Source organism: Rhincodon typus, chromosome 19, assembly GCF_021869965.1.
Source record: "Rhincodon typus isolate 14 chromosome 19, sRhiTyp1.1, whole genome shotgun sequence".
Lineage (NCBI taxonomy): Eukaryota > Metazoa > Chordata > Chondrichthyes > Orectolobiformes > Rhincodontidae > Rhincodon > Rhincodon typus.
In genome coordinates this window covers 22,410,651-22,433,138 of record NC_063350.1, presented here as the reverse complement: position 1 = coordinate 22,433,138, position 22,488 = coordinate 22,410,651, and the positions used below count along the sequence as shown (strand labels likewise).

At 41.1% G+C, this 22,488-nt stretch overlaps 1 protein-coding gene across 1 annotated transcript in view; it reads right to left on the bottom strand.

The window, feature by feature from the left end:
• ptprt (protein tyrosine phosphatase receptor type T) overlaps positions 1–22,488 on the bottom strand; it is a 928,020-nt gene that overhangs the window by 211,239 nt on the left and 694,293 nt on the right. The window contains exon 15 of the mRNA XM_048608556.1: positions 4,743–4,878. Coding sequence (XP_048464513.1) covers positions 4,743–4,878 — 136 coding nt within the window. The remainder of the gene's footprint in view (positions 1–4,742; positions 4,879–22,488) is intronic.

Below are 22,488 nucleotides of genomic sequence, written 5' to 3'. Positions count from 1 at the left end.
TCCAAAGATTATAACCCTTGAGGTCCTGTTCTTTAATTTAGATCCTAATTCCTGGTATTTCCCAAACAGGATCTCTTGCCTACTCTTGCCAATGTTTTCGGTCCCAAAATGAATCACAACAACTGGATCCTCTCCCTTTCACTCCAATATCCTTTCAAGCCACTTGAAATGTCCCTTACCTTGGCACCAGATAGGCTACACATCATGCCAGACTCTCGATACTGCTTGCAAAGGGTGCTATCTGTCTCCCTAATTATAGAATTCCCCACCACTAACACTGTCTACTTGAATGGTCTCCTGTACAACGATGGGGGCAGTGGTCAGTTTGCCCATCCTCCCTACAGACCTTTTCCTTATCCACACAGGGAGCAAGTACCCTACACCTACTGGATAAGGTCAATAGGTGATCCTCCCCCAATGTTAAATTTAAGATCCTTCTACCTGCTTCATTTGAAGTCACACCCTTCTGTACCTGACCACTGGCCAAATGTGACTGCCTCCTGAAACACAACATCCAGGTAACATCCCCCTTCCCTGATGTGTTGTAGTATTTGAAGCTCAGACGCGAACTTATCAACACTGAGCCAAAGTTCCTCAAATAACCAACATTTGCTACAGATTTGGCAGCTATGAACTACGATGGGGTCCACCAGCTCCCACAGGCAAGTACAACACATTGCCTGGCCCTGCGTTTCCAAATTATTTAATCAGTTTTTAATTTGTATTTTTACATTTCCTACTGGTCTTTGTTTTTTAATCTGTAAAATATTTCTCCAAATTACCTTTAATCTGGAGGCAGATAATAAATCCACTTCATTGAGTTGTCAATTAATGGAAATAATGGGGCTGGGTGCCTCATTTTTATCCATATTTTCAGGTGTGACACTGGCCAGATGGATATAATGGACTTTGTAAAATCTGGTGGCTATGGCATGTAGCAATTGCTGGATCCAGGAGGGAAGTGCCTTTCCAGTTGGCTGCTGGATCCAGTCTTCCTGTATTGCCAATTCCCCATCATTAAACAATTGACCCCACCTTCATCCAACCCTTCCGACATCCCTTCAGAGGTTTCTGTCCTCCATCAAACTTCATAGAATTGCAAACTTCCCAAAAAGCTCTAATGTACCCCAAACATTCCCAATCTGTTCTCCAAGATCTCAAACCTCTCCCCCAATGCTTCTTATCTCCCCTCCTGAAGTGTCTGATCCCCAAATGCCCAATCTTGCACTGACTTCTAATGTTAAACATCTACCCCATACCAAATGCCAACAAGAAATAGAAACTAGGACCCTAGAATTGGCCTTCCCATTCTGAAATTTGAATTGGCAGACACCTCTGGATCAAAGACTACTGGAACTGAACACCCTTTTCCAGCTTCTGTACCCCACTCACCCCTGGGCCGAGAATCAGATCCTGCTTGGGATTAGTCCACCTCACCATCTGTACGTCTCACCTCTCGCTCCCCCCTCCCATTCCGCTAACATCCAACACGTATATGCCCAATGCTGAATATGAAAGGAAACCATGTTCTGAATTGGATGTGAAGTAGTTGAGCACAAACATGCAATGAAACATTTATGCATCGAGCCATTTCCTTAATGAGAATAGTCGTGTGCATGTAAAATTCCAAACACTACATGCAAATTCCCACTTAATTCCCACTTGTTGTTTTGGTTTCTCTCCTAATTCACATCCACCTTGTCCTGAAGATACCAGTCGAGATATTATGAGCAATCCCTGTCCCAGAATTGGTGTGCCTGAGATACATCTGCTTTGGGCCATTATGCCTCCTGTAAATTAACCCACCAAGCTGCAGGTACTGGCTGGGATTGCCCAGACACCTGAGACCATACACTTTGGTGCAGAATTAGGCCACTCTGCCCATTGAGTCTACTCTGACATTTGAAAATGGCTGATATATTTCTCAATCCCATTCTCCTGCTTTCTGCCCATAACCTTTGATCCGTTTACTAATGAAGAATATATCTATCTCTGGCTTAAATATACACAATGACTTGGCCTCCTTAGCTTACTGCAGCAATGGGTTCCACAGATTAACCATCCTCTGGTTGAACAAATTCATCCTCATCTCAGTACTGAAGGGTTGCCCCTTCACTCTGAGGGTGTGCTGTTGGGTCCTGGACTCTCTTCCAAGAGGAAACATCTTCTCCATGTCCGATATATCCAGGCCTCTCAGTATTCTGTAATTTTCAATGAGATCCCCCCACTATCCTGCTGAACTCCTCATATGACAAGGTCTTCATTCCCGGGATTATTCTTGTGACATCCTCTGGAACCCCTCCAATGCCAGCACATCCTTACTTAGATACAGGGCCCAAAACTGCTCTTCAGATTCCAAATGTGGTCTGACCAGAGCCTAATACAGCCTTAGTAATACATCCTGCTCTTATATTCTAGCCTTCTTGAAATGAATGCTAACATTGCAGTTAGCCTTCCCAATGGTCAACTGAACCTGCATGTTAACCTTAAGTAAATCCTGAACTAGGACTCCCGAATCCCTTTGTGCTTCAGATTTCTGAAGCCTTTCCCCATTTAGAAACAGTCTAACGCTCTGTTCTTCCGATCAAAGTGCATTACCTGACACATTCCCACACTGTATTCCATCTGTCACTTCATTGTTCACTCTTCTAGCCTCTCTTAGTCCTTGTATAGGCTTCCTGCTTCCTCAACACTACCTGTCCTTCTACCTATCTTTGTGTCATGTACAAACTTAGTAACAATGCCCTCAGTTCCTTCATCCAGATTGTTAATGTATAATGTGAATAGTTGTGGTCTCAGTACAGACCCTGCAGAACTCCACTAGTCACTGGCTGCAATCCTGAAAACGACCCCTTTATCCCCCAATCTCTGCCTTCTGCCAGTCAGCCAGTCTTCGATCTGTGCCAATACCTTGCCCCTATCACCAGGGGCTCTTACCTTGTTTAGCAGCCTCCTGTGTGGCACCTTGTCAAGGGCTTTCTAGAAATCCAAACATACCACGTCAACGGGCTCTCCTTTGTCTAACCTTTGTCAACCAATCAGATTTCAGCCTGCTATGTCGCCAGCAGTGGCCTTCAGGTCAGCCGCAGATAGCTGGGAGGTGTTAGGAGGCAGGGCCAATGGGACAGGAAGAGGGATGATGGGTCCGAGTGGTAACGATTCAGAAAGGGCAAAAGCCAGCTCGAACTGCACTTTTCCTGCTTTTTACCAAAATGGGAGTAATACAATTCTACCTAGAATACGTATGCCCCACCCTGTACAATAATCTTATTTTACAGCAGTTGGTGTGATTTAAGTCAACCTTAAGGCCACAATGTATGGTTCTACAGGTATCAGCTGCCACCCAGTGCATTGACTGAGTGTTTATTGTTTGTTGCATAAATTCTGACAATGAGTGTTTGTGTTATTTTTTAAAATCATAAGTCACACTGCACCAGGTTATAGTCCAACAGGTTTATTTGAAAACACAAGCTTTCGGAGCCTCGCTCCTTCTTCAGGTATCTAACACCTGAACTGATATTGTACAGGGTGGGGCATACGTATTCTAGGTAGAATTGTATTACTCCCATTTTGGTAAAAAGCAGGAAAAGTGCAGTTCGAGCTGGCTTTTGTCCTCTCTGAATCGTTACCACTCGGACCCATCAGGTATCTAACACCTGAAGGAGGAGCGAGACTCTGAAAGCTTGTGTTTTCAAATAAACCAGTTGGACTATAACCTGGTGTTGTGTGATGTCTGACCTTGTCCACCCCAGTCCAACACCAGCACCGTCACATCTTAAAATCAGATCGAGGGGTATCTTAGTCGAACCAGATTCAATTTTGACCAGGTCTGCACTCGGGACACATATGAGCAGGAATCACTAGATAAGCCATCAAAAACAAGAATCCTGGCCAATTTCTCATTTTTCCTCCAGATTAGGTGTTTAGAGCTTAAATGTGCCATCATACTGTCTGAGTTGAAATCAGCTGACAGAATCCATACAATAGACCTGAAGTCTGCCGAATGCGCAATTCACTATAAATCAGTGCATTTCCTTGCTGTCACATCAAGGGAATTAGTTATCAGTTTTTGAGAATAAAGGGAAAGAAATAACTGAACAGACAAATTTTAAAGGGTGTGGTGAGCTTAACCTTATCAAATCTCTTGAAACTTCATTAAACTTAATTTCAAACGTGATGTGGATTCTTCCTTCAAAATGTGTGAACTGTTTAGCTTTTACTAAAATCTGGAAACCAGACTAATTCTTGGAAACACAAACAAAATACTTGTTTTCTTTTGTATCGGCTGAAGATGTGGATCAGAAATGTTTATTTGAAAATTTAATTTTTATCTATTAACTTCATGACTTTAGTGTTTTTTTTTGTCTTCATTGGCTTTCTATTCTCAACTGCGAGGAAAATGAAGTCAATTTCATCAGACACCAAATTTGGTCAGTTAAGTGGAACCAATAGGAGTCAAATCATTAGGTTGCATTTATAGCAAAATCCATCTTGGAAGTGACAGGATAAATTGTACAAGATTGCAACTACTTGCAATCATGCAAGCGTGACTAGGCTATCCAGATAAATATCTAAAACACATTTGTTCAAATTCAAGTCAATTCACCAAGCTATGGTAAAGGATCCTCCATGCCTAATTTCCTTCCAAGGTTCTACAAAATAAAATCCGTGTACTGTCTATTTCCTTGTCACAAAGTTCTGCTGCAAATGGTGAACTGAACATATTTTGTCATAAAACGTACCGTTTTTTAACTATCAGCATCACTCCCAGCATGATGATGATGAACATTAGGATTCCTGCGATAACTCCAGCCATTTTCACTGTGTTATCTACTTGTTTTTCTGGCTCCACTGTATTGGAGTTCTGTGTTGAGGCACCTGAAATGCAAGAAATCACAGAATTAATAAGATCTTGAAAGTTAATCTGTTTTCAGAGCTTAGTCAGAACATCAAAGTTACATCCTACTTTGCAAAAAAAAAGTTTACAACATTTCCTTCAAATATTTTGCATCCATAATAACTTGTCGGTCTTTGATATTCTTACATGTTACAGTGACACCAGATGAGAAGGTATCAAAATGAGCTAGAAGTATTTGCTAAAATTATTCTGCCTTCTTGGTCTCAAACCCTCACTGCTGGTTGGTTGACACGTGAGTTTATAATCATGAGGGAATTGTTCCATAATGTGATACTTCCACTCAGAACTGCACTCATACTGAGTGGCTCGTAGGAAATTGATAGTACTCAGCCCTTCAATTTCTTTCCATTAATTTTAGCGAGTTGAGTACAATGGTTTGTGCATCCCTTATTTCCCACATTATGCTTTCAACCACATTCTTCCCCCTTGGAAAGGAGGAAATGGAGATGGCCACTCAGTAGTGGGTTTTTTTGTAATATGGTGGGTTGCCTTAGGTCAAGAAGATGCTGCTAAGCACTGAAGCCACCTGATATTTTCTATTACATAAATTAAAATTTGCCTAGTGTATGAAATAACAGAAACAATTGTTGAACAGCAATATTTAAATAATTTCGACAAATATGGAAGGTAAGAGATTAGGAGGGCTGTTAAAATTAAATGAATGTTTAAAAAAAGGTTAAATTGAAATGAAAGGCAAAATGATTTGTACAATGAAAAGGAATCACCAGTGTGATCCAAAAATTTCAATGGATTGGTACTGCTAAACAGTTTGTGCCCTATAAAAGTAGGAAGTTTGTCATTCAGTGTGTCAGATTGATGCAGTTTGTACAATTATCAATGTATTATAATAGTTCTGACAAGGATGAGATCAAACAGAGGAGCTGTATAGAATCCGAGATTATTGCTCTAGATAATCAGCAAATTGCAAAGCATATGTTTGCTGCATAAGGAGTGCATAATAAGATTTCAAATCAAGTTTGGAATGGCTAGAATACGACAGCAAATTATGTTATTGAGGGAGAAAGGGTCAAGTTTTTTTTTGCAGGTTGTTGGATCCTTTAATGTCCATGTAAACATGTGGAACCTCAAATTTCTGAGCTAGGAGAAGGGATAAATCACAATTTCCATCCAGGAAGAGCAGTGGAGTTGGACATTCTTCAGTGTTACATGCTCTTAGACTCATACTTTAAATTCTTATGAGGAAGGTTGTGGGCAGACTTTGTGCCCACATACGCACCTTGTCAAGATGGGTAAGAGTTATGGAGAGTTCTCGAGCTATCACTGGAGTTCTACCCCTTTTGCCCTTGAAAGGCACCAGCAAAATTCATATTAGTTCAAAGCCAGCATGAAACTTTTCCATGTTTCGTGTCAGTCCAGAACCTTCATTAGTACATGGTAATTGATGCAGCAAAAGCTCTAGATTAAAACAAAACAAATGGTCTACTTGTGCCTTAGGGCAAATCCCAGCTAGAGAGATACTTTGCACTCTGCTTTAGGTTAGAAAACGTAGATGCTACACATACATACTGGCAGTTGTCAACAGCTCAGCCTGACTGTGTAAATGGTAACATAATCAGATCTCAATTTTTAAACAACTTATTCAGATTGGGAATATTAGTGCTACCATCAAACAGCTCTGATGATTGTAAATGTAACAAAGTGAGACCCAATGATAGAAGAGTTATCCTGTTGATACTATGGTTTAGAAACAGCTACTCTGGTTTGATGCATGAATCTGTTTAAAAGAATCTCCCTTCAGATAAACATGTTTACTTTTCATTCTATGTGTAAAATTTCCCTTGCTCTGGAAATGGTAAGCAGTGCACAGGGAATATTTAAAAAAAATTAACTTGCAGAGCTTGTCAATGTATTTGGGAACATCCAAGAAATAAGGTTCACCCTATATAGTGAATTTTAACAATTACACACCTTAGTTTGTATTCAGAGAAAAATATCTGTAGAAAACATACACAAAATATATCATGTATGCATAAATGCATCCAGATATGTCCACATAATATACACAATATGTCTATATCAATCATTTATGCCTTTATATCTATATCAAATGGGCATACTCAACTTGAGAAAAATATTAACACCTGTCAATATTGATCTAAACATATGCACTCACATATATCTATACTAATTATACACAAATTCAGATCTAAAGTATTTACACACATCTATAAGATGTATGCACACCCATATTTACCTAAAGTTATCTATGAGAAAAAAACTTAGTGTACACAGAAGTTATTTTTTGAAGAAAAACGTGAGTTTCAAATTTGCAAGGTTTCACTGACAGTTTGATGGTTAAGATGCATAACATGCAGGTTGATCTCAACAGATCAGAAGCATCCTGAGTTCAGTTATTGCTTCCGCATCAGAGTTCTCATCCAGTAAGGCAATGGGGGACTTTTGAACCTAGTCAATGAAAGAGGAAAATTCAGCTGAGATTCTTGTTGTTGATCTATACTTTGGAAGCCCTCCTGTAAAATGTGCCTGTATATATACACACATTCACATAGACACAGACACACACACATCAATGTAAGGTATGGAGATGGTATTTATGTGTGATGCTCCTCTTTCTCTCGATTCACATGCTACTATTGGTCACGGATCAGACACTCAAGGAAGACTACTTGATCAGCAGAGGCCTAGGAAACAATGCTACAGCCTGATTCAGTACATCCAGGAGGACACAGCAAGAAAGGAGGAAAATTAGAAAACAAAATCTTTGCTATTGATTTTACACTTTTTTTTCCAATTAGCTCTGTCATTCATAAACATGAAAATATTCTAACCATCAGCAAAGCTCAGCTTTCCTCACCCACATTTAGACATGTAGATGTAAAACATTATTTTAACACCATTGCAGAGTGTGTTTCAATTAAGTAATTTCATCACTCAGTTGCTGACAATTAAAAATGCAAAAAACATTCTCCCAACAACAAACACTGCACTTCAAAGTGTGAAGCATTTTCAGATATTTCAGTAACAGTATTGAGCATAAAATAATCATTTACCAAATCAGTTTTTGATAAAGATGAGTTAATTTTTATGAGCATGCTCTCTGGGGAGTAATGCTGCTCACAAAAAGGATATAAAAGGAAATTACATCGCCACTCCTGCAATCTTGATTGCTGACATCTGCCTACCCACTTTCAATTCTGTGTCAGCACCTGGCATTGACACTTCTCCTCTATATCAACTACATCTGCCTTTTCAAACTCCTAATTCCCTTGCTTTTTGCTCTATATCACATTAATTCTGCTGTTAGTCAGCCATTGCTTCAGCTTTCTTTCACCAGACTCAGCCCTGACATTCCCATCAGTAAGGCCCCAGATTTGATCGATTAAGTTCAAAGGGAACAGATTGGCTCTGGATAGACTACACCATTGTTGAATGTAAAAATGCTCATGGAGATCTGTTCACGTAAATCTCGCTGACTTCACATGTGTCATTTTAACAGGTCTGTCCTGGCTAGCAGGTCAGGCCCTCACACTAGGAAGGAGAAGGTTTCACTGAAGCCGAAACCACAATAAATGATGACATAATTCAGGCTCAAATAAAATTTTAACCTTTGGCCACAGTGAGGGCCTTGCCAGGAGGACTATACTTAAAAGGGCAACAGGTCCAGAATAATACACAGGTAGATTTGTTTTAAAATGGCTTCCTTGCAGTTCATGGCAGACTGGGAATCATCCTGAGATCCACAAAGAAATTGAGGGCACAGGGCTTCCTTCCCCTGATGGATGCTTACCCCATCCTCACTCACCATACTTCTAGAAGCTTCTTCTGTACTTGTCTGACTCCTGAGCACCAATCTGACATCATTTACACTGCTCATGCAAGAGAGAATTAGACCTTGACATCAAAGCAAGACTTCTTCCCAGCTTCCCTCAACTCCAGCCCTGAACTCACTGTTATCTCTCTGCAACTTTTGACATGGTTGACCATTGCATTCTTCTTCAATTCCTCTGGTCCTATGTTTAGTTCAGGGGACTAACTCCTACTTCGCTCCACACTAACCTAATTGAAGCAGAGCATCTTGTGCAATAATTTTTCTTCCCAACCCTATTAGTGGACATGTGGAACCCCAAGTAATTCATTTTTGGCCATCTTCTCTTCTTCATTTAAATACTGCCCTTGGTGACATTATTCATAAATTTGGAGTCAGCATCTACGTGTAGTCTGCCCATACCTCACCCTTATCTCATTTTACAGTTTGGCTCCCTGTGTTGTCTTCTTGCTTTGTATGTGACACAGGTTTCTTCTCGTAAACATGAGAAAGACCAAAACCATCAACTGAAACCCTTCTATAAATTCTGTCTATTGCCATGCAGTCCATATCTCTGATCAGTGTCTGTCAAAGGCTGAACCAGTCTGGCTCCCATCTTGGCATCCTGCTCAATCCTGAGCTGATCCCTATCCTCTCCATCACCAAAAGCTCCTATTTCCAGTTTCATAACATTGCTAACTCTGTCGCTACGCAGGTCATTTGTCACTGAAACCCTTATCCATGCCTCTGTTACCTCTATTCAATCACTTCCACCTCGACCACTCTCTTTGGAATTCATTTGCTAATCTCTTTCAGCTTTTATCTAACCTCTTCACAGACCTTCCTTAAATCTTATATCTGTCCAGTTTTTTAGTCATCCTGCCTATCATTCCTAACATCATTCTTTTTGCATCCATCTTTTCTTACACCTCTCTGAAAAGCTTGCAACATGAAGTTGTGGTAATACATTGCAAAAGTAAAAGTTATTGATGTTGTAATTGAAGGGAAACACTTATTCCTAAAATTTACCTTTGACTTTTTTTCTGTTAAGATAGTAATAGAGACTGAGCTACCCTAACTTTCACTTAATTAGATAAATTCCTACATCAACATCATAAGATGAGGTCCATGCTCATCTGAGTGAACATTAACATAACCAGATACAGAACATAACCAGATACAGAGGATGGCACGAGATGACACAAAAATGGAAATTGCTAAAAAACAACTCAGCAGATAGCAGAACCAGTCTGAAGAAGGATCACTGGACCTGGAATGATTTCCAGCACCCATAGTTCTTTCGGTTTTTGTTTATGGTAAGCCAGGAGATTTACTTGGAGCCCTGTTCCATGTGATTTGACATCACAATGACATAGTTCCTTTTGCATGTGGTCAGTAATTGTACCCAGAATAAGGACACAATTCCCTTCACCCTACAATCAATATCTTCCTAATAGGTACAAGAGGGCCTGGATTTATGTGCTGGATTCTCATTCTAATGTCAGGATGAAATGTGCATTAGATTCCCACAAATGTCAGCAGCAGGATGTAAGTGGAAATTTTGAAAGAGACAGCCATTTAAGGACAGCGAACGAGCCTGTGTCTGGAGAGGCAGTACAAGGCCTCCAAGTAGTCAAAGTTTGGCTGCCTTACTGTCAGAGATGGTCAGTGTCAATGGAGGTTAGAGAACACTAGGGTGTCTCATGATAGAGGGGCTATCAGAAGATCATTTCAGATTTAAAAATAATGGGGGGAAATCTTCCTAACTTTTCAATAATTTGGGTATTAGCAATAAAGTTAGGATAACCATAGGAGATTGGCAGCAGGAGCAAAAAGTCCCAATTTCTAACCAAGTGTCAAAGGGTGAGATGAGATTCTCACTAATGAGGGACAAGAAGCTTTTTTGCATGAATTAGTATGCATTAGTGTACATTAACATCCTCATTGTAATTCCAGTACTTTCACCTGCACTGAGTGGGAAAATATGATGAATGGAAACCATTGGACATGGTGCCTAGGTAAGGAGACGAATTTGGGAAGCATGCAAAAATTTGTTAGGCCTTATGGAGAGAAACCTTCCAAGAAATTTACCAAGAATGAAACTTAACCGATATCTGACAAGATTCAGACCAAAAAAGGGTGCTGGACCATTACTATGCAATAAGAATCTCCAGTCACATCCGTGGGAAGAGGCAGGGTAAAAATCTAATGAGGTCTAAATGGTTCCACCTAAACATCCAAAGAAAATTCAACTCATGGCATGCAGTGCATTTTATTGGCAAAGTACACACTGTATTTTTAAGGAATTTGAGGATCATTGAGATTTAATGTAAAATTTCTCCATGTATTTATATAATCAGCAAGGGCCTCTCCCGATATGTGTTATGGCTGTAATATTTTGCCTTTCTATTTGCAAATGAATTTCAGGACTACAGCAACTTGACTAGATCAGTTTCGTGCAGTTAAAAGCAAAGCTGGATTCTGTGCTGTTGAATCTTAGGACATTAGAAAGGCAAATGCTAATAAGCACTTAATCAATATAGAGAGGCCATCCAGATCTCAGCTGGATCAGGAATTGAGAAAAGAATGAAGATTCTGAAGGTAAGTATTTCGTAAGATGAATGAAAATAAAATCCGAGCAGGCAGGCAACATGGAACAAGCTGAGAGATAGTAAGAACTGCTGATGCCGGAGCCAGAGATAAAACAGTGTGGAGCTGAAGGAACACAGTAGGCCAGGCAGCACCAAAGGAGCAGGAAAGTTGACGTTTCGGGTCAGGACCCTTCTTCAGAAAGGGTCTTCAGAAGAAGGGTCCCGACCCAAAACGTCAGCTTTCCTGCTCCTCTGATGCCACCTGGCCCGCTGTGCTCCTCTAGCTCCATACTGTGTTATATATAGAACAAGCTGTTCCAGTTGAAGCAGAAGACAAGAGAAGGTTAAATCCTGATCCTCCAAATTCTACATCCAGGTAAATCTTTTTCTTAACAAAATTGCCTTATTGAGGGAGCTGTTGAAGGACCATTTTAGAGATCATGCTGGCACGCTAATTATGCAAAGGGGGCTTCATAGAGACATTTTGCTCTTTATTGAAGAGACGAACTATGCAGGATGATTATAATCCCATAAATTAGGCAGACAAATTTAGCCCCAAAATGAGTGGCTAAGATTGCAGCAGTTATGTCATCTCAGGGCAAACCAATTTTGAAGTGAGGGCTCAAATGTTAGGCCCGTCTTCTTCAGGTGGTTGGCATCCATTGTCACTTCTCTGTTCACTTCACCAAAAATAATATATGGCATAGTTTAGGCTGTGCTCCTACTTCCTGTTCACCATAATGGTCACTTAGATCGTCAATTAGAACCCAGGGAGTTGGAGCTGCGCAGTCAAACTGATAGTCCTGAGCCCTGTTCCTTGACTGATCTTCTTAGGTTGAGCGAAAGACTCCACTGCTTACAACATTTACTAAGATTTTCTAACAAAGGTGAAAATGTGCAGATCAAAATTCTGAGATTTTCTGGATATTTTTTCTTGATATCTGCCATATATGAGATGAGAACCTGGTGGTACACACGAAGTCTGCACTCAAAGTTATGGCAGCTTTCCTGAAAATTGTGACTGTAAGAGAAACAACTTTAAGTAAATCTTACTTGCTCTTAGAAATCAATGATAAAACTGGAGGTGAGTTCCTCCCGACATTTCTTGCTTGAAGAAAACAATATACAGCTGAAATATTGAAATTGTGCATATTCCTAGCTGAAGGAACTTGTAAAATAAATTAAATCACTAAATGTGCAAAAAAATTGTTATGCACTTCAGGACCATTCTCAGCAGAAACGTACTTTAAAACATTAAATTGAAATGGTGCACAATCTTAAATGCATTCAAAATAAAGTAAATTTAAAAATAAAGAAGAAATAAACAGTGATGTATGTATCATAGCTACAACAAAATCACATTCACCTGACGAAGTGTTAATAGAGCAGGTTCCATCTAGTGACAGAAGCTGGACCATGCAAGCAGACCCACCTGCACTAACCAACATTTTGTAATGAATTGGAGCCCAGAATTTCAGAACAGTTCAGAATGGGAGCCAGGAACCCAGGAGGTTTACAGACTTTAATGCTAAGAACCGAGTGAGGGAATGGGGCAGGATGAAGAAAGACTGAGCATTGAGGAAGGCCAGAGCAACTTCAGGGCTGATGCAGGAAGAGGAGCTGGGAGGAAAAGCTCTTGAGAACAGCAAGGCCATGTAACAGAAAGACCAGGACAATCAATATTAAACTGAAACTCATAATGCTGAATAAATATATCGGTATATTTTGTTAACAACTCTGAACTGAAACAATAATAACTGAGTCAATTTTAAATCAAAGTGTGCCCATGGGTACCTGGTTATGCCCGCCTCTTTGTAGGGTATGTGGAATATTCCTTGTTCCAATCCTGCTCTGGCCCCATCCACAAATGATACATTGATGGCATCATTGGGGCTGCTTCGCTCTCTGGTTTGGAATTGGAAAAATTTATATATTTTACTTCCAGTTTCCACCCTGCCCTCACCTTCACCTGGTCAATCTCTGGCCCCATCCTGCCCTTCCTCATCAGCTCTGTTTCCATTTCTGGTGACAGGCTGGCCACTGATATCCACTACAAACCCACCTACTCCCACAGTTAGCTTGACTACAAATCTTCATACCCTGCTTCCTGTGACTCCATCCCACACTCCAAATTTCTCCATCTCCATCACATCTGTTCTGATGATGCCATCCTCGGTAGAGAGGGGGCTCAGAAATGTTCACCTTTCTCCTCATCTGAGGATTTCCAACCATTGTAGCTGACAGCACATTTAGCTGCAATTCTGCCCTCACCCCCTCTCTTCCCTCCCATAAAAATGATAGGGAGCCGCTGCTCTTCACTTATCACCCTAAAGCCTCTACATCCAAAGAACTGTAAGCCGCCATTTCCATCCCTCCAACAGGATGCCATGACCAGATATACATTCCTCTCCCCCACTTATCAGCAATCCACAGGGACTGTTTTCTCCAGGACACTTCTCCTCCACTCCCAACACTTTTCCATACCCCCGCAGCACCTTCCCCTGCAATAGTAGAAGGTGTAAATTCTGCCCATTTACTTCCTCCTTCCTCACTATCCAAGACCCCAGACACACCTTCCAGGTGAAGCAGTGATTTACCTGCACTTCACTTCACTCAGTCTGGTTTACTGTATTTGCTGCTCACAATGTGGTCCCTTCTACATTGGGAAGCTGAAATGCAGACTGGGTGATCACTTTGCAAGACACCTACCTTCTGTCCCCAGCTTCTGGCTGCCTGTTACATCAACACACCACCATGTTCCCATGTTAGTGTTTCAGATGCAGGCCTGCTGCAGTGTTCCAGTGAGCCTCATCACAAGCTCGAAGAACAGCGTCTCATCTTTCGTTTGGGGACACTGCAGCCTCTCGGCCTCAACATTGAGTTCAATAACTTTAGAGCCTGATTCCATCCTTCCATATTTTTTACCCAATTCCATACCCTGTTCCTGTCATGACATGGGTTGCTTTCAACATAGACTACCCATTCTCATCTACTGTTAGTCTTCTTATCACTTTTTCAGATTCTCTTCTGTCCTGGCCTACTATCAATACTGCCCTTATCTGCTTATCCCTCTCATATCCCTTGGCTCCATTTCCACCCATCTGTTCATCTCCTCACCCTGTCACCAACCCCATCTTTGCTACATATACCACTTTGTCTGAGCTCCTATCAGTTCTGGTTAAGTCACCGGACTCAAAATGTTAACTCTGCTTTCTTCCTACAGACTCTGCCAGACCTGCTGTGTTTTTCCAGCAATTTCTGCTTTTGTTTCATATCTCTAGTGTCCACAATCCTTTGCTTTATTTAATTTTAAACAGGGACTGACTGTACTGCTGAAGAAATGCTACCTCCTCAGGAGGAACTTTACTCATGGACAAGAGGCACGCTGATGGTGAAGGGTGTGGCTAGTTAACAAAAGCTAGGGCAGTCAAATTGATCAGCTTGGCTCCCAGATGCTGTACCGCCATCAGGCCATTTTACTAAGGGTGGGGCTCACTTCTTTGCCACAGGGAAGCAGAAGACAAAGTTAAATATCGTGATGACCAATTAATGGTCACTTTACCAGACTGTTTGTTATAGATTATGCCCCACCCAATCAACTCAAAGTGGGGAGGCAGCCTAGTAAGCAAGCCCCTTCTTCATTAAAAAGAAGGCTGTGGGCAGGGAGTGCAGTTCTCATGGTCTCAGGGATTAGTTCAGAGGGGCTTCTTCAGCTGTCCTCAAGTAGGTACAGGGTTCCTGGTGGCACTGCTGAGTTCTCTGCCAGCAGGATGAAGGATGGGCAGGGTGTCTGCCCAGGACAACAAACTCAGGGGCAGCTTTGTCATGAGCTGTCACCAATGGGATTGAAATGGACATCCTGTTGTCCTTGATTGCATTTGGAACCTGGAATCATGCTTGACATTGAATACCCAGTTGAAAGGTAAAAACGTATCCCTTATTTCTATACTTATGTTGTACTAATGAAGATGGCTGATGGTAAAACAAAGATTTTTTTTTGGCCCGCGAACACTCTTTTGAGTCTCGGGACTGACAACAGCTTGCATTTATATAGGGCCCACGAATACAGGAAAATGTTGCAAGGGACATCATAGGATCTCAATGAACATTGGGATGGCAGTCGAATCCAAGCAAGGGGCAAGCAATGAGTACAAACCTATTCATCCATTTCAACCACAAAGATTATTTTAATCACTTTTTTGTTATGTGCCAAGAGAATGCTGTGTCGATCAGTAAGAAGGAAGGTAACAACAATTGTTGATTGGGGTACATCAGTTGTTGAGTGGCGTTCCATTCATTGGAAGTGCATTCAGAGAAGGGGATCACAGTCAACTTTACATCCTCAAGAAAGAGGATGTATTGTTTACTTTGGGCACCTTAGCTGCTCCCCATTTCTTGTTGTCAAGGGCTGTGTAGCAAAGTTGTGTAGCAGACAACAGACAGTAGTGAATCATGATACAAGGTGATGCAGGCATTAGAAGCTTTGCTTAACCATCCTGATTGTCTATTCAATCACATTTAGTGCCAGGATTGTTTTGCAGAAATGCATGCTGTCATATAAGGGTGGCAGTGGTGTAGTGGTAATGTCACTGGACTAATAATCCAGAACCCCAGGCTAAGGTGGTGCAGACATTGGTTTGAATCCCACCATGGCACATGGTGAAATTTAAATCAATAAAAATATGGAATAATGGTAACCATTTAACCATGATTGATTGTCGTGAAAACACATCTGCTTCACTAACTTCCTTTAGGAGATGACATCTGCCAACCTTACTGATCTGGCCTACATGTGACTCCAAACCTACAGCAATGCGGGTCACTCTTAACTCCCCTCTGGACAATTAGGGATGGACAATAAATGTTGGCCTCCCTGACAACACCCACATCCCATGAACAAATATAAAACAGGGCACACGCTTGCCATGAGCCAGATGATGACTGGGTAGCACACATTGTCCACTGGTTTGTTGTGGTAGCTGAAATTCAGATGAAAGAGTGAACAGCAAGACTATAATCATGGAGAAACCACATGTACACGCTTCTGCTGGCATGATAAAATGAAATATATTCAGCTTTCTCTGATACTGAATTGCAGTGTCTGGTGAACTGGGAGATATTGGAAATGCTCCCTGTTCAGCCTGCAGAGAAGTTCAAAGTCATTGTTACCTTCATTGGCAAAGTCATACTCGTTCTGCTTTAAAAGCTTTGTAGTTTTGATTGCAACAAATGGGTAGTTTAGTGAGCACCAATTTTGTGAAAAACAGACTGCAGATGCATGGTCACACTGAGTTTGTGATACAATTGCTCCCTAAGCGGACATGTTTTCACCCTCTCTTCCTCCTTCTTCCAGAAGCCTCTGTGTTATCTCAGCTCATTTTCCTTGCTACTCTGAAGAGTGACAGAAGTTACATGATCCATGCCTGGGAATAACTGGCCCAAACAAAACTTCTGAAGTCAGAACTGTCTTCAGTGTATGTCACAACTCACTTTATACCTCAGCTACTTTAAATATTAGAACAATCGCTAAACATATGTACAAATTCAGTAAGAGGCAGGAGAAATTAATGAGCAACTAACCTAAATGTAGTTGAAGTTCCTCCCTGCTGCTAAAAATTGTGCAAGGATAAACGTAGGACTTTAATTGAAGAATTTAGGTCAAGCCTGGTACGGTCGGGCATCAAATCAGCCTTATATATTGAATAACATGATCTGCCTATGCTGCATGCTTTTGATGCACACTTTCTATATCTAACACCCTTACTAAATTGCATCCAGCACAGCCTATGCTAGATATGGCTGCAAATGCTATGGGCACCATTTGGAGCCCATAGTGCATCTGTAGAGACAACAATAGATTTTGTACAATGGAATTTTGTCTCTACCTTGTCTTTGATTTGTTGCCATTCACTCCTTGGTCAGTCTGTTCCACATATTCACCATCCTCTATATGAAGCAGTTAAATGTGTAGATGTTTCTTGGTTCTAGATTTCATGGCATCATTTAGTCATCTTCAAAAGGTGTGTTACTAAGCGAGTGACATTTAAAATGTTCAAAGGTTTAAAAAAAATCATACAAGTGCTCTGCTTGGGTTCAAAATTAATTCCTGATTCAGAGCCCCGATACTTGTTTAATTTAGAAAGGATTTGGACTGTTCAGATTAATAGGTTAATTTCATTTAATCTTTATATGAAAATCTCCAACTATCATGTTGGACATAATTGGCCCAGTCTTCAAAGTTATGCCATGCCTTACCTTAAAAGGAGAATGGCTTAGTGAGCCACCTTATGGATTGAGCTAGCTGTCACTTGTGTCTAAATTTTGCCTTTGTGTTCTCCACATACTCTTAGCATCACCCACCTGGTTCCCCTCTCTCGGCATTTCTTATTTCTTGTATTCCTACTGTCTCCTATTTTTCTATGCTAGTCCTTTGCATATTAATCTACCAGTTGTAGCATTCCTCACTTCCATTGTATGCTGCTATTGACACAGTTATGTCCAAAAACTTGTTCTTCAGCTAATAAAGCAGGACATGGACAAGCAAAATTGACAATTTTTGGAAAAACCCATCTGGTTCACTAATGTCCTGTAGGGAAGGAATCCTTATCCGGTCTGGCCTATATGTGACTCCAGACCCACAGCAATGTGGTTTACTTTTAACAGCCCTCTGGGCAATTAGGGATGGGCAATAAATGCTGCCTAGCCAGCAAAGCCCTCATCCCGTGAATAAATAAAAAAAATATGCATGGCATCCTGAATGAATCCATGAAAATGGTTAGGACTCACTTCTCACATCATTTCTGTCCTGGTGATAGACTGGAGCAATCCATTTGAAGTGTCTAAGAAACTATTGTCTAACTGCACCAATGAAGTGCTTGTAAAAAAGGATGCCAGTCGCTGATTTATCAGGGAGGTATGAACTGCTTAAATAAATAACAAAGTTGATTTTGAGTTTTGGACAACCAACTGGTGGACTGCAACAATGGGTTCCCTGTACCCATGGTGAAAAGATAGCTGTTATTTTGAATTTCTGGCTTAATTTACACTGAACCAGTGAGTTGAGATGCTTTCACGCAATTTGCTGGAGTGAAGTTGGCTAATATCAGGTTGCTTGTGCTGCCATCAAGAGTGGGGAATAGGAAGAGTTTGCAAGTGGTAGGAACCAAACTTATTTTTGTGGGACCTGGAGGTGCAATTTTGTTCCTACTGGCTGCACAAGAATAATGTGAAACCCACTTTAAGCCTATTTGGTGTGATTTCCGATTCTTTTATCGTGTGGTTTGATGTCACACTGTGAGTTTGTCTTCTTTACGTACTGGTTGAGGAGAAAGCAAAGTCAAGAAATATCTTCAGGTTTAGATTTCAAAGTAACACTACTTGTTACACATTGTTATGAGAAAGAGACAAACAGCCTCCGCATCCCTGTATTTGCAACGACTTTCAAAAATTGCCTCAAAAGTTCCTAAGCAGACTTTTTAAAAATCAACATCAGACATTGTGAATAACCAATATCAGACACCAAGTTTATAGCTCTAACAGAAAATTGAGCATGGTGGCTCAGTGGTTAGCACTGCTGCCTCACAGCACCGGGGACCCAGAGTCAATTCCACCCTCGGGTGACTGTCTGTGTGGAGTTTGCACATTCTCCCTGTGTCTGTGTGGGTTTCTTCCCACAGTTCAAGATATGCAGGTTAGGTGAATTGGCCATGCTAAATTGCACATAGTGTCCAGGGATGTGGAGATTAGGTGGTTTATAGGGGGATGGGGCTGGGTGGGATGCTCTGAGGGTTAGTGTGGATTTGTAGGGCCGAACGGCCTGTTTCCACACTGTAGGGATTCTATGACCTATGATTTAACAATTTATTAATAATACAGTGCCTGTAGCAGTGCAAATTAACTTCCAAGCTTGGCTCATAAACAAATATCAGTTTGTTTGTTTTCTTATTTGAAAAAAAAACAAACTGCAGCTCATAGCTCAAAGGTCAACTTTAGTTCTCAGCTCCAAACCAAACAATGATAGAAATAAAAATAATGAGTCTCAACAACCATAATATTAATGTAGTGCATGCTAACCATAAATTCTGGTTCTGACTAACAGTTACATTGGATAAGGACAAGCCTGATTTATTCATACTCTGGTCTGATGTGTCTTCTGAGTTTTTAATGTAATTTTTTCTTGTGTGTTCTAACTGTGCCCATACTGTGGTATTTATAATCAGTATTATCCAGTTCTATGACATCATCATAAACTACTCTGGCATCCTGCAATACCATGGTCTATAGATGTGAGGCCGGAAAAGCACAGCAGGTCAGACTGGATCCGAGGAGTAGCTAAGTCAATGTTTCGACCGAAACCCTTCGTCAGGACTGGGGGCAGGGAGAGGAGCCCAGAAATAAATAGAGAGATAAATACATTTCCCTACAACCACAAAGAGGTGCAATACCTGCCCCACACCTCTCCTCTCACTGCTGTCCAAAGCCCCAAACAATCCTTCCAGATCTGGCAGAGATTCACCTGCACTTCATCTAACCTTATCCATTTCACCCGTTGCTCCCAGTGTGGCCTCCTCTATATTGGGGAGGCCAAATGCAGACTTGGGGACCTGTTCGTGAAGCATCTGTGCTCTGCATGCAACAACCAACCTGACCATCCAGTTTCCATCCATTTTAATTCCCCTCCCACTCCCCTGCCGACATGTCCATCCTTGGCCTCCTCCACTGTCAGAGTGAGGCCAAACTAAAGTGAAGGAACAACACCTGATATTTTGTCATGGAAGCTTACAACCCAATGGCCTTACCATTGACTTCACCAGCTTCAAAATCCCTCCACCCCCACACTTATCCCATATCCAGCCCTACTCCTTCTGACCTGACCTGACCTAACCTATCCATCTTCCTACTCACCTATCCGCTCCACCCTTCCCACTGACCAATCAAAATAACCCCCTACCCGCATTCACCTATCACCATCTCTCCTATCCTTCCCCCCAGCTCCACCCCCTCTCTCTATTTATTTCTGGGCTCCCCTCCCCATCCCCAGTCCTCACAAAGGGTTTCGGGCAAAAATGTTGACTTACCTGCTCCTTGGATGCTGTCTGACTTGCTGTGCTTTTTCCAGCCTCACTCCTATAGACTCTGGCTTCCAACATCTGCAGTCCTTATTGTCTCCAAGTCACTGCCATGGAACTGACTGAAGTGTGCTTGGTGCAAATTTCACATGCTTTCAACTTAAAACGCTAATCAGGATCCAAGTATGTCAAAATGCATATTCAAAGGGGCTCTACTCCTTGAAATCAGCCAGTCTTTGAGTGACCAGCAAATAGCTGCTTACAAAATGGCAAAGACTATATTGTCACTGTATAATAGACAAAGGAGGCAACTTGCCTCTTTTTGGGGATGCTACTGCCCCAGTAAACCAGTTGAAACCTATTAAAATCAATCCAGTTCATATACATATTTGTCATTAAGAGACTGCTCTACAAGTGACAGTGATACCTCCACTATGACAATTTTATAGACCGACACAAAGCAGTGGTTGAAAATTCCAAGATCAGCTGTTTGAATTTTAGCCATGTGGATAGAATTAACTGGAAAAATCCCTGCAAAGCTTTATAGCCCTGCACACCAGAAATAATGCATATCCAATAATTTAAACACTGTAATGGCTGACAATGTGATGCCCCATATCAGCTTTGCTGAATCTCTTATGATGTTGACTAGCAAAGTAAAATCTCAGCAAAAGAAACAAATTGCAAGTTGTCAGAAGAATGAGCAGCCTGAAAAGATTCACAGATTGCACACATGAACATAAAATTGTTCTTGCATACTAAGGGATGGAAATGAAATTTAGAAAGTTAATCACACTAGATTTCTTGTTACGCACAGTAGATTATTCACTGCTTCAGTATGCCACCAAGATTATAAGCAGCAGCTGTTCACAGCAGCATATAGGCAGCTCATCACTTCATCAGAAACACTGGAACACAGTGATCCTACTATTTTTATTATAATTGTCAAGCGACAGGCAATTATTTTTCATGTGAAAGCTTCTAAAGTGAGCTGTAATGTGTCAAGCAAGAGAATAAGTGCAAGATCCTGTCCTAAATTCACCCTAGCCAGATACCTTTGCCAGCCAGATACCTTTGCCACAGTTAGCTATCTGTTTTGCTAGCACATCATTCACAAGTTTATAGTTCACCAATGAAAAAGGATAGTGTGTCTACTTAATAGCCATGTACTAGTTCTTCATGCAGAATAGATGGGAACATTTACAAAGATCTGTGTTACTATAATGGACTACTTTTTTTTATGAATCAAATGCATTAGTTGTCATTTCAGACAGAAGTAGTTCTCTTTTGAAAGATAATGGAAAAAAATGGTGGCATTTACTGTCTGTTAAGTTATGAGTTTCAGCACGTCTGGTATAAACACCGTGGTGTGCATCTTGACTTTGTGCAATAGTGGAAGATGGATGATAGTGAGTTGGCAGCATATTTTAGATTTCTCCCAATTATTACTTCTTTCACTTCAAGGATCTGCCCAGTGATTACAAAAGCAAAGTGGCACATAATGCTGACCTGTTGGCAAATTAATGTTCAAAGAGAAATAACAAAGACAGCTCTAGATTTCCTACTAAGTGCAGGCGTACACCAATTGAGCGAGTCCTAAACTTATATTTATAGGGAACAAAACAAACTTGTTACAGTATTTACAAAAATTACAGAATTGTAATTACAGAATTACAGAAACTCAAACATCAAAAGATCCATTAGTTTTGAAAACTCAACATATACCTTCGGGCCCTTCCATTGTCTGAATCACACTGTGATGTCCTTTTACCTAATGTTAGCCCTCATGCTGGTTTGTCAATCTCATTCTGATGGTCAGTGATTTTACAAGGGAGTTGGAGTGCAGGTAGTTGGAAAAGGTGAGTTGCAAAATGGGATTTTGCAACCTACCAATTTAGAGCACTGTCTAATTAAGCCTGATAATGAGATAGTAGGAACTGCAGATGCTGGAGAATCCGAGACAACAAGGTGCAGGGCTGGATGAACACAGCAGGCCAAGCAGCATCATAGGAGCAGAGAGGCTGACGTTTCGGGCCTAGACCCTTCATCAGAAAAGGGGGAGGGGAAGGGGGTTTTGAAATAAATAGGGAGAGAGTGGGAGGCGGATAGAAGAGGGATAGAGGA